The 14,723-nt window shown below is 38.2% G+C and overlaps 1 protein-coding gene across 1 annotated transcript; it reads left to right on the top strand.

Annotated features, from left to right (window-relative positions):
* The first annotated feature begins 1,509 nt into the window (after positions 1-1,509).
* Positions 1,510-13,914, top strand: LOC140948817 (protein tyrosine phosphatase domain-containing protein 1-like). The gene is made up of 15 exons (XM_073398091.1): positions 1,510-2,037; positions 3,508-3,588; positions 6,350-6,468; positions 6,842-6,863; positions 7,246-7,324; positions 7,682-7,709; positions 8,281-8,342; positions 8,499-8,524; positions 9,040-9,129; positions 9,484-9,583; positions 9,819-10,481; positions 11,362-11,460; positions 11,646-11,729; positions 11,907-11,951; positions 12,270-13,914. The coding sequence occupies exons 1-15, from the start codon at positions 1,817-1,819 to the stop codon at positions 12,522-12,524; spliced, it is 1,974 nt and encodes a 657-aa protein (XP_073254192.1). The 5' UTR covers positions 1,510-1,816; the 3' UTR covers positions 12,525-13,914.
* Positions 13,915-14,723: the final 809 nt, after the last annotated feature.

Genomic DNA, 14,723 nt, shown 5'->3' with positions numbered 1-14,723 from the left:
CTCTCGCCTCGTCCGCTCTTTGAAAAAACGCCTGACCGCAGGTCAGGTACAAGTCCTACTACAAGACTAAATACCGTTGAAAAGTTCGTTAAACCTAGCTACCTAGGTTGCATACTCGCGCACGTGCCACACGAAATACATGTAGCGCGCGCCGGTTATAGACGGAGCCGGTTCTAGTATATGCATATACTCTCTCTGTATTTGTGGCTTAAGTGTGTCTGTACATCCAATGAATAAAGACGTCTCTCAAGCTATCACTGTCACTTTTTATCGGTGCCATTTTCAGAAGATGGAAGGATGGGTCGCTTGTAAGTTTTCTCTTCTCTTTGTGTTGAAGTTTTTTTAATTGCGATTCTTGCTTTGCGTGTGAAAGGTCATTCCTTACAGGAAAGGAACGTCCTGGGGAATGTGCTCATTGTAGAACATCGCGTCAAAAAAAAATCATCGATCGTTTATTGCGACACTGCTGTGTCGCATGGTCTGAAATGATAGAACCACACTCATCAGGCAACTTCAACTTCAACTTCAGCTTCAACTTATATGTGTATATTCACTTGTACAGTTTAAAAGAAAGGCTTTATAACGCAATATCAGACAAAAACAAACCTTTTTAAATTTAATTTGCTTTGTTAGAGTTTAAAAACCAGAATTAAGAAATGTACTCCTTGTTGTTAACAGCGTTTTATTACCTGTAGAACAATAATTTTTGGAATTTCCGGTTAGGTCAAATTAGTCAGTCTCACACTATATTTTGGGGGACGGAGGGATTGGGGGAGGGGTGCGTGAAAATAACTCTTATTGTTTCCTGCAAGAGAGGATTTTCTGCTTAGAATGGCTCACTTGCTTATTTTTGTTCACAATGGTGAAATTTGAAAAGGTACTAAAAAAAGGCTTCCAATGCATGTCAAGCAATGGTCAGCGACAAGCCTAGTGGCCTGAGTTGTTGCAGCCACCCTCTCCCCCAGGAAAATTGGCAACCCAGTTAAAATGGCCTTTTGGCGATTCTTGTTACTTATATTCAAGGGAGAGGATAGTGTTTAGCAAAAACATCGGTAGAAAAGTGGCATTCTTCGGCGGAACGGTTCTAATAGCTAGAGCTATTTGAAAAGACCCTTTTGCACTAGCCTGTACCAGTAGTAGCCTGAAATTCATCCGATTGCTTCGAGTCGTTTTCTCCTCTCAACAACCAGCTCCCGCGCGTTTTTCGCTTTTCTTTTTACCATCTCGGAGCCTGGAACAGGCTACTTTCGCACCAGTGCCACCAATCGTGACCTCATCGATTGATTGATTGTTTGACTATTGGTACTGAATTCACTACAGCTCAGCGGCAGCCCTGTTTCCAGCTAACCTGAGATCCGGATCTATTTTCGTTTCGCTTTGAAAATAACATTTCGGCGGGCACCGTTAGAGGGAATGTATGAGAACCGCTAAAATTGGGCCTGATCTGCTTCATCTGGTTTATGACCAGGGACGTTTCGTGCGGCATACATACCATTATGAGCAGCTCATATGAGGTTATCATAGAGCCGATAAAATTAAAACAGGTATGATAAAAAAAAGACAGTAAGAAAACCGAACAACTGAAGAAATCGGTCGTTGTTTGGAGCTCATTTTATTTGTAGATTGCTAGGGTGCACGTTGATGTGAATGAGACTTTCACAGCTTATCTTCTATGGACCAACTTTTACGGTAACGACGGTTCAACATCTTACACCATGTTTGTGTACCATGGTAACCGGTGAAATGGAAGCATTTCGACGATTCTGTGGTTCAACCCAGTGATGGATCTGTAAAACATTGCCTGACTTTATCTACAATGGATGCTAGCAATTCGGGAGAAGTGAAATGGACTTTGTCTTCCTCAGCTGTTCCTAAAGATGCCCGACCGAAGTATTCTCGTATTTCCGAGCACTTTCGGCACGTAACACCCGGTGCTTTCCAATGCTCGATGTTTTGTGGAGGAAAGCAGTGCAAATACGAAAACCCTGCTAAGATGAAAAGAGAAGAAATGGCAATAAATGGACTTTATTCTTCATGGTATGTATGATCCTAATTATACGGTTCGCCGCACAATCGCAAGAAACTCTTTTTGAGTGTACTGTCGTAGATGTATAATGAAGAAGACACAGTCAGGAATTTGTGTATTTCTCGTTGTATAAGCGACAGGTTTGAAAAAGAGAATTAATTGGCGTAGTCGAATAAACTTTTTGTGAGTCAGTTGCCAACCGGTGTTTTTGCTCCCACTCCACCCCCCACGGACAAACAGAATCCCTTACATAACAGTAAGCTTTTCATAGTCCCCTATATTTCCGAAGACCATCGAGATCGAGCGTTTTCTGTTACAGGCTGCCATCTTCGTTTCATATGTACCGAGTCTACTGTCTACTGTGCCACCCTAGGGGAGAAAGGATGGTGCAGTGATGAGAGCACTCGCCTCCCACCAATGTGGCGCAGGTTCGAATCCTGTTGTCGACTCCATATGTGGTTTGAGTTTGTTGTTGGTTCTCTCCCTTGCTCCGAGAGGTTTTTCTCTGTGTACTCCGGAAACCAATATGGCGGTCCGTGACAAAAAGCACTTGATCTTGACGGTCTTACAGAAAAATAGGGGACTGCGAACAGTCAAATAGAACAGTTAAACAAGGAACCCTGGTGAAACTAACTGTGCAAGGTGCAAAAGGGATGCTCCATTTAGCATGCTTCCCCCCTCCTGCTCAGGCTTTCCCCTTTGCACATCTCTAAACTGAAGGGGGGGAGGGGAAGATGGATATGGGGTGCACTCCCTTGTTTGGCCTAAACAAGTATGTGCCACTGAACAGGTTAATGGTTTTCTGTAGTTATTAAAGCAAGGAATGACCTACAATGAGCTATTATGAGCTACAATGAGTTAAAACAAGGACACTGTTACAGCAGCATTTAAATTTAGTATGCGTGTTAGCAACGACGGGAAATACATCTGTGGTTGCAGGCTAAGCGTATGTATAAATACTACAAAATTTAAGGGCCTTAATTCTAGAGAAATTACGTCACTGCCAGAGATCAAAAAAATGATTTATGGCCGAATATATACCGCTTGCTCATTACCCTAACCCTAACCTTAAGACCCATTTGCATACAATGAAAGTTTACAACACCCGACCAGTTTGTCTTTTGCTAAATAATTAAGATTCTACTTTTTTTTTTTTTGACCACTGAAGTGTTAACTTGTTCCAAAGTAATCAAAAGGTTGGCATGATTTTAGTTTACAAATTAAATTACTTTATGCTGTTTGTAAAATGAAGTGAATCAAGGTGGTAAAATATTGGGTATCAAAGTGAATGAATTTGAAGACCTCAGAGCACACCTCTATCCAAACTTCCTTTGAGTGCCCCCTTCCCACCCACCTCCCACCAAATGGATGCCTCCATAGTCCAAAAGCTTCATTTCTATAAATCAATAATAAGTTGACAAAGCATATTCTTTCCTTGGTATATATTACCAGTATTATTTTTTTTTTTTTGTTTTACCAAGGGTCACTCAAGACATTTTGGCCACAGCTCGTCCATCTACCGAGGTTATTGAGAAATATCAAGTGATTGATCAGTTTAAAAGGTGTGTTAGCTTATAACAATATCAAATGATCATAATTCTATAAATACATAAATATTACTATTAAGAGAGAGACTTGTCTGAAAATGACCTCAATGTAAACATTTCTCAGACAGAGCTGTTTTGGAAATTGGGGTTTTCATAATGTCACAAATAAATGGCTGACTATCATGGAGGCCGGGAAGCATTGGCAAATAGAAATGCCAAGCTTTGCTCCTGCTTTTTACCCAGCCATCAGGGATGACCAGGGATATTTACAATATTTTTAGTTTTTATTAGGTATCAAATCTGAAACTTTTGGAAAAAATTGAAATTCCCAATTGACCCAGGCTTGAGAGTCAAATTTATGTGAAAAATGCCTCCAGGGTGCTCTTAAAGTTTGAAATTTAAATGAAAATCCGACTGTATTAACGTTTTAAACCCTAAGATCAAAATTTGAATTCTCATTTGTTGCCCATATTCATTTCCTACAGAAGTAGTAGGAAGAAGTTGATAAAGTATCAAGCAAAATTCATCTTGTGTGATCATGTTCACAATTCCCTTGACCACTCTGTTTTACAAAGCATTGATACTACAAGGAGAAATTTGATGCCGATCACTCTTAGGGCTTTAAGGTTAATGTAGTTACTTGAGGTTGCCAAGCACTGAGAGTCATAATCTGCAGCCATATTTAGGACACAAAAGGGAGGATTGGCTCCGAGGCGATCCTAGCAGCAACCATGGAAACTGGGAATAAGAATCGTGATGACTTTCATTGTTTGCAAATGAGATTCATGATGAGCGTGTGGTTTATTTTTGGCGATGGTTGAGTTAATGTGCGTAGTTGATCACGTTCTGGCTTTTTGGCAATGATGCAATTTTCCCCGAATCAAGGCCGTTGATTTTCATGTTTTCATACACGCGTATTAAAAACCAAATACCCCGAAGAATACTCAATAAAGTGGGACGTTAAAATATTATAGTGGAGGAAATCTTGTTTCATGGTATATTGAGGCATTACGTTTCTCAGAATATTGATGCAATTACTGAAACTCTACGGCTGAATAGATTCGATATTGCAGATTCACTTTGTTGTATGTTGAAATTAATTATTTTATTTTGTAATCATCTATTGTAACTATATTTTTCTGTCTATGTTATTCTCTGTAAATAGTGTGAAATAAATGAACCATGAACCATGAATAATTTGATAGATTTTTGCAGTTGTTAAGATGTGAAGTGGTGTTGCACTTTATACGTAGTTGAGATATCAATGATTTAACCTTCAACTACTAGAAGCAACTTCAACTACTCATCTGAGTGACATAATACGTATGTGTCGTGGATGTGTTTCAAGGCGGTGCTCTAAGGAAAATTGAAGGGAGCCCAGTGCTCTGAAACTGTAAAATCTAGGGTGCCCAGCATATGATTTGTATGAAAAATCTAAGATTTTCTAGTCGCCCGAGGGCAAAAGTTGGGCCCCAGGGGCCACCGGGCTCTGCTAGAGCACAGCCCTGTGTTTGTAACAGTAGCTTTGTACTTGACTGTCATGCATACTCTACCTAGTACTTCATCAGCCAAAGGAAACTACTGGTCTACAAAACAGTCTATTTATTTCCGAGGTTCTCTAGTTTGGGAAATGTGTATTTATTTATCATACTCAAATCTTCATTGATGTTTCCTTGACGTCGTAGATTTGCAAGGTCTCGATCTTTGCCTCATGGTATTGCCTTTGATTGTGGAAGATTGCTTGAAATTACAGCATTATTGCCAAGATTGAACTATAATCTTTTCCCATTTAAGTTTAGTCTGACTATTCTATGTACCATAAGGCAGTCAGTAGTTATGTGTAACCTATGCCTGCACACTGGCTCCTTAAAAATTTATTTGCCCATTTCTTAGCTAATCTCCAAGCAACCTTGAGTTAACACTTTACAGCGGTTACCACTAACAGGCACCTTTGAAGGGTTTTTTCTGTCTGTTTGAACCTGAGTTTTTGTGGATGTCAATCAACTGTTTCAATGGTTTTCCACGCGCTCAGACAGAGAAGGTTCCCTTATCGCTGAATGAAGGGCGAATAATTTCGAACGACGCGATGAGGGCTTTTTAAATTATTTTATTAAGATGAAGGATTACATTATGAAAACAACGAGGTCTCTGCAAGCAGTGAAATAGCAGAAACATTCTCTATAGTTTACGTAACGGTTTTCAGGTTGTTTATCTATTTGATTGTATGAAAACATGGGAGCCGTGGACGAATTGCCAAGAAGCTAGTATAAATTCAAAAAAACAAGATATCACACCGAAACGGGAAAGAGTTTTCTCTGAATGGAGGCTGTTTTCGAAAATGAATTTTACTACTTATCATTCTTCATGTTATCGAATAGAAACCAGAACTAGCAAGAACTCAGACGAGTTGCGAGCGATTGAGAAAGCTTATGTGGTTGTAACTTACAGTGTGTAAATATGTCGATAATTTGAGTTTCCTCGGAAAAACACTCAACAAATTCTTTCTCCTCGTAATCTAATGAAGCAGTGTCAGATCCTGCAGCAAAATACTGCAAATACAGCTGAAAACGCCAACATATTCTTCTGAGTGCTCAAGAAACGGAGAAAGAATCTTCTTTAGGCCAACGCGTGAAAAACCATGGTAACGGTTGATTGACGTCCACCAAAACACAGGTCTGAACCAAAGAAAAAATCTTTTGAGGGCGCGTGTTAGTGGTAACCCCTGTAACAGTGTCTTGTTAATCCTTGTCTTGGATATTCTTTTCTTTTTCCAAAGGAATGGAATCAAATCACTGATAAATCTTCAACATCCTGGAGAACATAGCAGTTGTGGATTTGGTCTTGAGCCTGTTAGTGGTTTCTCTTACATCCCAGAACACTTTATGCAAGAAGATAGTATGTGCAACTCAAGTATAACTATTTCAGACATAATAATTATCAAATTGATTACCTTTATAATCCTGTGGTGTATAGAGGATTGGGTATATAATAACAACAGAACACTATTACCGAACCTTAGACTGCAAGCTGTTTGATAACATTAATGCTTGATTATTTACTTCTGTGTTGGGGCTTTTCAAAATTTAATAAAGTGCATTAAAACATAGTGAAAGAAGTTTATTATATTTCATTATAATCAATAAATATTACTTAATAAGTGGTTATAATCTGACATATTATTTTGTTAATAACATTAAATATGTTATGTTGTTGATCATTAATGTTTCTCTCTCTCTTCTCTTTTCACATGTGTTTGATAACTATAAAGTTTTCTTCTACAACTTTGGTTGGTGAGTTCTCCTTTTCATTGAACTGGTGAATATTTATATGCAGTTATTATTTATTCAAAATATTTCTCTGTTTCTGATAAGTGGCTCAAATCCCCCAGCTAATAGGAACTACTTAATTACGAATGACTAATTATTCTTCATAATCACCTATTGTTAACCACTTGTAAAATTCTGGAAAATTGATAGCAAGGTGACCAGACATACAGTTTAGTTTATGCTGTTTAATATTTGAACCAGGGGTTTAGTTTCGTCATATGTGGCGCAGGCTAATTGCAAAGCTGAAGGGCTCCAAATTTTATTTTGCTCAGGAAGTCCAATATAACTATGTCCCTTTTGATGCTGTACTGCAAAATATGTGCTGTTTTTCTTTTCTTTCTGGCAGGAACGATTATGGTGTGCGATCATTAGAGTCTATTCTGGATATGGTGAAGGTTATGTCTTTTGCTCTACAGGAAGGAAAGGTGATTCATTCAAGAACTGAGTTTATGCAGGATCGACCCAATAGACACCGGTTATTTGTGACCTTATAAGTTCTCTTATGATTTCTGATGCCTGATATTCATGGACTGACTGGGTTAGCAGGTGGGAAATTTTGGTCATCAGCAAGCTTTAAGAATATAGCGTGAATGGAGTTTGCTATAGCAAGGCCACATGCAGCCTGGAGTAACACTTTCACTTCACTGATGTTCAGGACACATAGAAACTAAAGAAGAAATCACAAACAGGGTTCTATGTTAGGTGGAACCATTTGATTTGGACATAATCATTGAAATGTCATGTCTCTTTATAACAAATAATTTAATTTCCTTATCTTTTAGGTGGCAATCCACTGTCATGCAGGACTTGGTCAGTTTCTGTAAATGTTGTTTTCTTTTTGGTTATAGACGTGAAACAAATTCTTCGATAAATTGCTTATACACTGCCAAAACCAAACCTTAATTTTATGAGTTGTCTTTCTCCATTCCAATAATGCATAAGGGAACCAGAAAGAGCATGAAAACCAAGGAAGCTTTTTCAACTGATTGTTCTTTGTAATGAAAAACTTTTATTGTTTTCTGATTGTGTTTACTGCATGACCACTTAGGATGCACAAGGCAACCAAAGAAGCAAACTCTTCTTAGTCTTGTGACAACTAACCAGAAAACAGGAACATAAATAAGGGGAAAACAACAGCAAACGAGTTTAAGTGAGTCACTGATTTCAAACACAGTGAAGGTATAAATTAAAGGATGATTGGTGCCAGGGAAATTAGTTTATATTTATTTATGCTTAGTAAAACAAGTTTGGGTAAATTAGAACAAGCTACAATCCACTTTTGCAAATCACCTTCCATTTACAACACAGAGATAATTTCAGCAAAAATGAGAGCGAGAGAGAACATACTTTAAACCTTAGAATGTGTCTTTGTTTTTTACAGGCAGAACTGGTGTCCTTATTGCTTGCTATCTGGTATTTACAGAGAGATTACAGGCTGACGAGGTAAAAACGTGACTGCATGTAACTCAGGGATTGTGTGACAGTCTGGCCTTCTTTTTATTGCTTTTTTGTTTCATTTAATTTTAGTAACGTTGTTTGGAATTGCTGTTTCTAGAGCTTCCATGTTTGTTAGTGCTTACGTTTTCCTTATTTTCTCAGGCAATACATCAGGTTCGATCAAACAGGTATAGTGAATTCCATGTAGGTGATATATTTGCTAATACTTTGTTTCAGCCATAGCAGTATATTCTTCTATAAGGCAACATATGGATAAAAAATCTTGTGACTTAGTACTTGACACCAGGGATGAGAACTCCTTTCTTGGTGAGCCAACAAGACTTGCTGCATGACTTGGATTTTTGTATCTGGTTGTAACCAGGTTATGAGAGATAATTTTCTTAGAACTGGTTTTGTTTTATATTAAGTGAGTGTCTTAAAGTGAACCCTGCAGGATTTCTGACAATTTCATTTTTCATTCGAAAATGGTGTTAGAAACAGTGTTTCCATCAACAAAAAACAAACTCTTGGAGTCACACAGAAACGAACACAGTGTGCACACAACAAGCCAGCATAACCATACACTGAATGAAAGATGTATAACCTATATATATATTTTTTTTCTTGTTTTTTTTTTTTTAAGTCCAGTTCTTGATGCACCATGAAAACTGAGAGAGTATATTTTGTAATCTTTACTTTGCAGGCCCAAAGCAGTACAGACTCGGGGACAAATTCAATGTGCTGTTGATTTCACAAACTTTTTGCACCATCTTTGGGTGGTATATCCTTCATGGTGAACTTAATTCTTTAAAAAAATATTTTAGCTGTAACTGATATGTCAATTGTAAATTCTTAAGGCAGCTTGAAATGATAACATGACTCTTAGTGATTTTTCACAACTACAGTTAATGGTCGCTGATATGTTTTTACTATTATTGAATAAATCGTACTTCTAAAGGAGGCAAATCAGTGGCCCTGCAGGCAACCCACTCAGGTCCCTTCGTTAGTCAGGAAAAATGGAGAGGTCTTTAAAACACAGGAAACTCATATTCATACCGTTTATGTAGACAGAGCAACTTAGCACGAGCTAAATTAGTACCTACTATGCAATGAATGTAGTACTGACGTGTTCTGTTTGTCTTTCTAGCGCACCTAGTGCAAAGAAGTTTACCATGCAACAATATCTTAAGCGGCAGAGACATCTTTTACATGGCATGGAGTCACGAGTTCTTAAATACATCCCTAAGGTAGATGTTAAACTTATAGAAAACAAAACTTTTTTTAATATGTGTACCATTGCATGAAGAAATGGTGTCATAGGACTGCAAGGTGATAAGAAAATAATGATTATAATTGTGATTTACCATTATCTTTATCAAGTTGAAATCGATTTTGGCTTTGACTGGATATGGTTTATTATATTTCCGGTTTGCAGCTTTTTTTGTATCTTATTCTGTTGAATTATTTTCCCTTGCGTTAAAGCTGGTGTACTTATGTTGTTGTCGACTATTGGAGGTGGCTGGGGTAAAGAAAGAGGATGTCCCTTTTACTTGGACACTCTCCAGAGAAGTCAAAGCTGTTTTTGACGAAACGGATGAAAATGACACCATAAGTGAGTCTGTTGAAGATTTTGTTCAGCCTTCTATCTCAAGGGATATAGTAGATGCCGTTAAACATAACCCTTATGTGGATTCTGATAAGCCATCATTCGAGACTTCAGTGATGCAACGTTCTCAAAGTTGGGACGCAGTTCAAGAAGTTACCTTAAAAGAGGACATTGGTTATTATAGCCGAGGAAAGCATCTCAATGTGGAGCAGTTGACAAATGTAAGGCGTGGGTTAGAGCCTGCCGGCAGTGATCAGAGGGCAATGTCGGATGGTCTTCCATCTAATCCTTCTCCACGCAGTGTGAAACTTGAACCACTTAACCTGTCAACAAGAAAGAAAAATAAAAAAGAAGGAAAAAGGGGGCAAAGAAACAGCAATGAAACAGTGAATGAAATGGTGAATATGGACAGTTTTTTAAGTTCGTTGAAACAAAATACGGTACAACCAGGAACAAATGACAGAATCCAAGCAGCAAAGTGCCTGTCATCAAGCGCCTGTGCTGATAGCAGTGTACATAATAGAGTGGAGAGAATAAAGGTGAGTGCCGGACTAGTAGCTAGTATTCAGTCGCCGAATGACGGTACATAATAGATTGCAAGGAGAGAATAGGTTGAGCGGCAAGCTTTATTACTAAGTGACTGTACAAGTAACGCTTGGAATATTCATCGTTAGTATCATTTGTATGGTTGTTAGATAACGTTTAGATATAATCAATCCAGGGCTCCTCAGAAGACTAGAGGTTCAGTAATGAAGTAACTCCTCGGATTATACCGTACCAATAGGGATTCATTTCTAAGTTCCCTAGCTTATTGGCGGTCAGTTTTAACCCTTTTCTCCTGATTTCGCTGATTTTCCGATATTAAAAAATTGAGGCTCAGAAAGAGTTAGACACACTTAAAACAGAGTTACCCTGATCTCTTTCCTCAACTTCAAAATATTCCGCACTTTACAGTGAAACGTCTCAGCTGCGCCTCGTGGTTCCACTAGAGTTTTGAACATTTCTTAAGTCTATGAGAGCCAGGAAGAGAAATGTTGTTGATTTGTTAAATTCAAGCACATTTGATATAATCAAGGGAAAAACTGCCGGGCCATCATATGTGTCCCGGCATACATTTGTGAAGCCTGAGTTTCCGTGGTCCGGGTTTTTCTGCGGTTACTCTGTTTTTGCTTTCTTATCAAAAATTCGAACTGGAAAGTGTTTCTATTTATTTGAAGATACTGAAAGGGGCACAGGTTTATAAGTTCGTAGAACTGTTTAGTGTTACTCTCTCTAAAATAATGTTAGTTTAGTCTTTGGTTTCCTGGTTTCTAGGTATCGATAACGAAAGATTTCCGTTTCCATTTGCGGTTTCACTATTAAAATTAAAGACCCAACTCATGAATTCTAACCGTACAAGATTCCTGTTTTTCTGCTTAGCGTAAACTGAACAGCTCTGATAGCTGGGAGGAAGTATGCACGGAAACTGACCCCTGGGTGCTAACTCGCTTATTGTGGACTTGGTTGGATAATTTAGCGGTAAGTACAAATAACGGACGGAACCGAATACTGCTGGTATGGCTTAATGTTTCCAAGATAGCATAAGAATTAAGAGCTTTCTTTGTTTTTGATAAATACTATAAATCTTCTAATACTATAAGGAGATAACGCAGTTTTCAAAACAGCTCATCCTCATGTTGAGGGTCTTTTTTTTTTTTTCAAAGGAGCCGGTACTTACAAACAGCGAAGTGTCAACGTTGGAAGAAAACATGAATGATCCTATAGGAGCTGTCAAGAAACTTGGCCGTGTAAGTTTAGACTGCCGCCGCCGACAAATGCTTTCTTTTTCTCTCTTTCGTTCTGTCCTCTTTCCCTTATTTCATGCCTTGCCGGCCACTCCTAGCCTTTCCTTGTGTACATGTGACTAATATAGTTTTTTATTACAGTATCTTCTTTGCTGACGTCTTTAGTTGTATTTGTTATAGGGTGCAAGAGACACTTTAGAATGCCTGATAACTACTATCTGCGAGGTAATTCTGTACCGAGAGATCTGTAAATTTTATAGTTTAAGAATACATTCTATCAGATATCTGTGTCAGGAATATTTTACCTCACTTCAAAGAGTGTGGTGTAAATCAGACACACTTAAAAACTTTACCACTCCGGCGTAGAACTGAAGTGAAATTTGAAAAAAAGCATGCAAAGAAATATAACGTTTCCTTCTAATACTTCTTGAACCGATCGTTGTGTATCCCTGTGCCTGCGGCCTGATGGGAAGCTTTTAAAATTGTCGTTGTTTACTGTGCATGACTGTGCAAGTAAAATTTTAATTTGGTTTTTAATTGCAGCTGGAACCTTTACCAGAGGAGCTGAGTGAAAAAGTGTTACGTCACACAGCCATGATTCTCACTCATAACAAGGAACTGTCTTTAACTCAAACCAGACGCAGGTCTGAGCAAAGTCCTGATACAAATACACAAGAAAACCGTGTAGGGGAAGTGGGTGATCTTTCAGAGTCATCGCTTTGTTCGTCATCATACAGATTGCTTCACTTCTTAAGACAGCTGATGAATGCACTGAAACGTTTAGGAGGTTTAACTTAGTGCAGCTACCTTACCGGATCGCGTTACGCGTATAGAAGTCTTGAATCCTTTACCGTGCTGATGTCGTTGCTCTAACGGACTTTACAGCTCCCACTAGAAACTTGATTACCCGGCGTATCAAAAGTGAAAGAAAGTAGTGTTCCTAGTATGAATGAATGAATAAATGTCGTGGATTAGAGGGCAACAAGACGCACCCTCTTTACATATTTTATGTCAACAGTAAGCTCTGACTTCAGCATACAAGGCGCCACTGGTACTGGCCCTAGCACTCGCTCCTCGCCGCTTGGCGAAATGTCCCAAGCGGCAAGGAGCGAGGAGAAACGGCTGCTTCCTTTGCAGGTTAGATTGTCTTGTGCCGACAAAACATTTCGGCTGTTGAGGTCATCCAAACGCTGGGAATTATTTATCCAACACATTTGTTTGTCTTTGATTGGCTCAAATACCTCGGCTAATTCTTCATAACCAGCTATCATTGCCCAAATTAGGAAGACATTTGCCGCCTTATCATCGATGGTATTATCACGTGAATAGTACAGTCAGGCTGTCGCCAGAAAAAGGGAAGGCAACTATAAAGAAGCCCTGGTGACGAGGTTGCGTAAAGTGATTCAGTTGTTTTGATAGAGTTGGAGCAAATAGCAGACAATTCTTTTCTGCAAAGAAGAAACAGCCGAACTTCTGCCTAAAAATATAACCGAAAAAGCCAAAATGGCAACTGCTATTTGAAGGCAGAGGGTATTATCCGCCTAGGCAGATAACACCCTACTCGATTTGTGTAATTCTTCATATCAAACTCAGCCTCATCCATAATTGCTAATTATTTTCATATGATCGCTGTGCGATAGGCCATTGTACATTGAAAGCATTAACCATTATAATATTCGAGCATATTGGTAGCATTTTTCCGGAAAATTAGGTTTTTTTTTCTCACAGAAAATAAAAATTGTCACATTTTTGAAGAGATATGACGACTTTAAAAATAATTCAAAGAACTATATTTAAATTTCACTTTAAAACAGCTGTGTAGATAATCTTTTTTGCTGTATTGAAATTATTTATTTGCTTGCGTTGCAGTTGTCATACCACTTACACATTTTCGTTAGCCTCACTGATGTGGAGCATTTTAGTGGGGAAACAAAAGCAAAATATACAAAGGCCTACTGTGTGACCATGCATTATATAGAAACCATGCAACATTTTTCGTGTTTCTTTCTCGATATTCAATTGAGGGAATTAACTTTTTCAGTATCTATTGAATCCTTGACTGGATTAAGTACCTTATAAAATTGTATTTATTAGTTTTGCTTAACTAATCAATTTTTATTTAGTTACATAGCATGCCGCACGGTAATTCAGTGAAATGTAAAATTAAATTGTGCTACGTTTTATCGTATTTAGTGCTGGTCTGTGTTGAACACTCTTCCTGAATCGGACGCTGTACCATTTTGTAATCAGACTGGACTTCACTCATTCAATCCATACCGCCGGAAGCGAAGTTTTCATCTAAAAGGCGTGTGCTATTTTCACCAAATAAAGCCCATATCGTGCTCTCAACACCAACTTGATGACATTTGCAGGGTGGAATAAACAAACCCTGTAAACTTTAAGTTGAAAATGGTTTTCAATCTGAGTAACAGAAAGATGAAAGATGGACAAGAACAGAACGCAGTAACGTTTTCAAACCTGAACCAAAATGAACAGCTAATCACGTGCTGAACTATCAACTGATTAATGAACCATTTCGTAACATTCGCACAATAAGTTACCCTATATTTTTGGGAACATGGTCGTCAGATCTTGAGCAGTATGACCCAAACATGGCTAAGACGCTTTTCTAATATAAACAAGCCCAAAAATTGCTTGTTATTTGGACTAACATGTTCGCGTATGGAATCTATGTCCTAAGCTAGAAGTACAGTAAAACCCCGCGACTAAGAACCTGGATTTCTCCAAGTTAGCCTAAACAGGTTCTTATTCAAATGGTATAGTTAGCACAAGTTTAGGTTCTTAAATAGGTTCTTATTTTGTGAAGAAAAAAGTACAAAATACCTAAGAGTTTTTTATTTGTTCAGCTTATTCCTCATGTAAAATCTGCATATATCATTACAGTGCAGTGAGAGTGATAAAGCAAAGAGAATTCTATATGTTGACCTGTCAGTATTTGCCCAAGTGTACAGAATTTTTCCATAGATTTTAGAAATT

This window comes from Porites lutea, chromosome 9, assembly GCF_958299795.1.
Source record: "Porites lutea chromosome 9, jaPorLute2.1, whole genome shotgun sequence".
In the NCBI taxonomy this organism is placed as follows: Eukaryota; Metazoa; Cnidaria; class Anthozoa; order Scleractinia; family Poritidae; genus Porites; species Porites lutea.
This window is presented reverse-complemented; position numbering and strand designations above follow the sequence as displayed.

Coding starts and splice junctions, on each gene's coding strand:
- LOC140948817 (XM_073398091.1), top strand. CDS start 1,817: ATGGATGCTAGCAATTCGGGAGAAGTGAAATGGACTTTGTCTTCCTCA. Junction 2,038..3,507: donor AATGGACTTTATTCTTCATG/GTATGTATGATC, acceptor TGTTTTACCAAG/GGTCACTCAAGACATTTTGG. Junction 6,469..6,841: donor ACACTTTATGCAAGAAGATA/GTATGTGCAACT, acceptor ATAACTATAAAG/TTTTCTTCTACAACTTTGGT.